This window comes from Belonocnema kinseyi, chromosome 3, assembly GCF_010883055.1.
Source record: "Belonocnema kinseyi isolate 2016_QV_RU_SX_M_011 chromosome 3, B_treatae_v1, whole genome shotgun sequence".
Taxonomy (NCBI): Eukaryota; Metazoa; Arthropoda; class Insecta; order Hymenoptera; family Cynipidae; genus Belonocnema; species Belonocnema kinseyi.
The window spans coordinates 162464533-162465960 of record NC_046659.1 but is presented as its reverse complement, the minus strand read 5'-3'; the positions used below and the strand labels follow the sequence as shown (position 1 = coordinate 162465960).

Here is a 1428-nt window from a genome sequence, read left to right as displayed (position 1 = left end):
AACGGCAAATGCTAATGCACTTACCACATTCGAACTTTGGGGACCATGAGCCCAATATGCGCACAACACGCATATATACGTAACGTACATACACGTGAGATGCCCACATGAGCACACAGTCCACAAGGAACGAATGTGAGTGTGGGACTCACCAAACGGCGCCTACCCATTAAACCAAACTCCTTTTCTACCAACCCATGTTCCCAGAATCCGCTTTCGAATTACTTCAGGAACATGGGGATAAGGCCAATAAGCCGTGCCTCGGCTGCCAATATCTCTGCAAACTTGGTCTTCTCAATGTGGTCCATCTGGAGGCTTCCGTGTTAGGGTGGCCTCCCTGAAAGACATACACCTCGTTGTCCCCGGTCGATAATTAGTCCGGGGTCTCTCAATATGCGCAGTGCAGAGGAAACACTGCGCAATACTCACGCATTCCTCAGACTTGTGTCCCTCTGAGCCGCACGTCCGACACAGCTTGGTCTGGTGCGGACCCTCACACCTTGCTGCCACGTGGCCCAAGCCTTGGCAGCGAAAGCATCGTGTGACCACCGTCTTCTTTCTGACTCTACAGGACATCCAACGAACTTTTAGATGCCCTGTACGAGCGAGTTGTTCCGCCAACTCCTCTCTAAGCTCCACGTAGGCCCTCAGGTTACCCCTGAAGGTTTTTTTCGTCAAATTAACTTTCACATGACCTACGTCCACATTACCAAAATGCTGCATGACGGCCTCCGTCATTTCTGCCACGTCGCAGGTTGTGTCGAGATCACTGTCCATGCGACAGCTTCATCCTGCCATCAGCTGTGTGTCCCACCTCGATCGAGTGATCTCAGATCTGAAACGAGACGTGGTCCAATGCTATGACACGTTTATGTCCGTGTGAATATGGTAGGAGATGATATAAATGCCTGGGTCTCGCGCGCAACCCATTTCTCCTCTTCTGAATTTGAAAACTCGAAGGTGCACGATTGCCGGTCGGAATACTTCAGCGGTTCTATTTATATCTCTAAAATTTTTCGTTAAAATAAAATGAAGAGATTGGGATTTTAATATTTTCAGATTTCGAGGCTTATACTTTTTGATTAAAAATTACATTAAAATTAAAATTATTTCTTGAAAAATAGATCCTGCTCCATCTTCACTCCATTGGGAATCGAACCACAAAACTTCTGATTTCCGGTCAGGTGCTTTTCCAATTAAACTATTAGAGGGATCAGAATAAGAACTATCAACTCAAGAACATAACGCTAATTTTTAGCTACACAGAAAATCGCCGATCCTCCAATGTACACCGAAATCGGTGTTCAATAGAGTTGCAACAAATTTGAGCCATACAGGTTCATTCAGAGAATCTAGTGGAAAAGCATCATTTAGATACTGTTTTTTCTCACCCAGTGCAACGTGAAGTGTCGTCTACAAATTGTAAGT

The 1428-nt window shown here is 45.6% G+C and overlaps 1 protein-coding gene across 1 annotated transcript; it reads right to left on the bottom strand.

Moving 5' to 3' along the window:
• Positions 1-294: 294 nt before the first annotated feature.
• Positions 295-777, bottom strand: LOC117170091 (cold shock protein 1-like). The gene has a single exon (XM_033356614.1). It carries the CDS (start codon positions 775-777, stop codon positions 295-297), a length of 483 nt encoding a protein of 160 aa, XP_033212505.1.
• Between the last annotated feature and the right edge of the window lie 651 nt (positions 778-1428).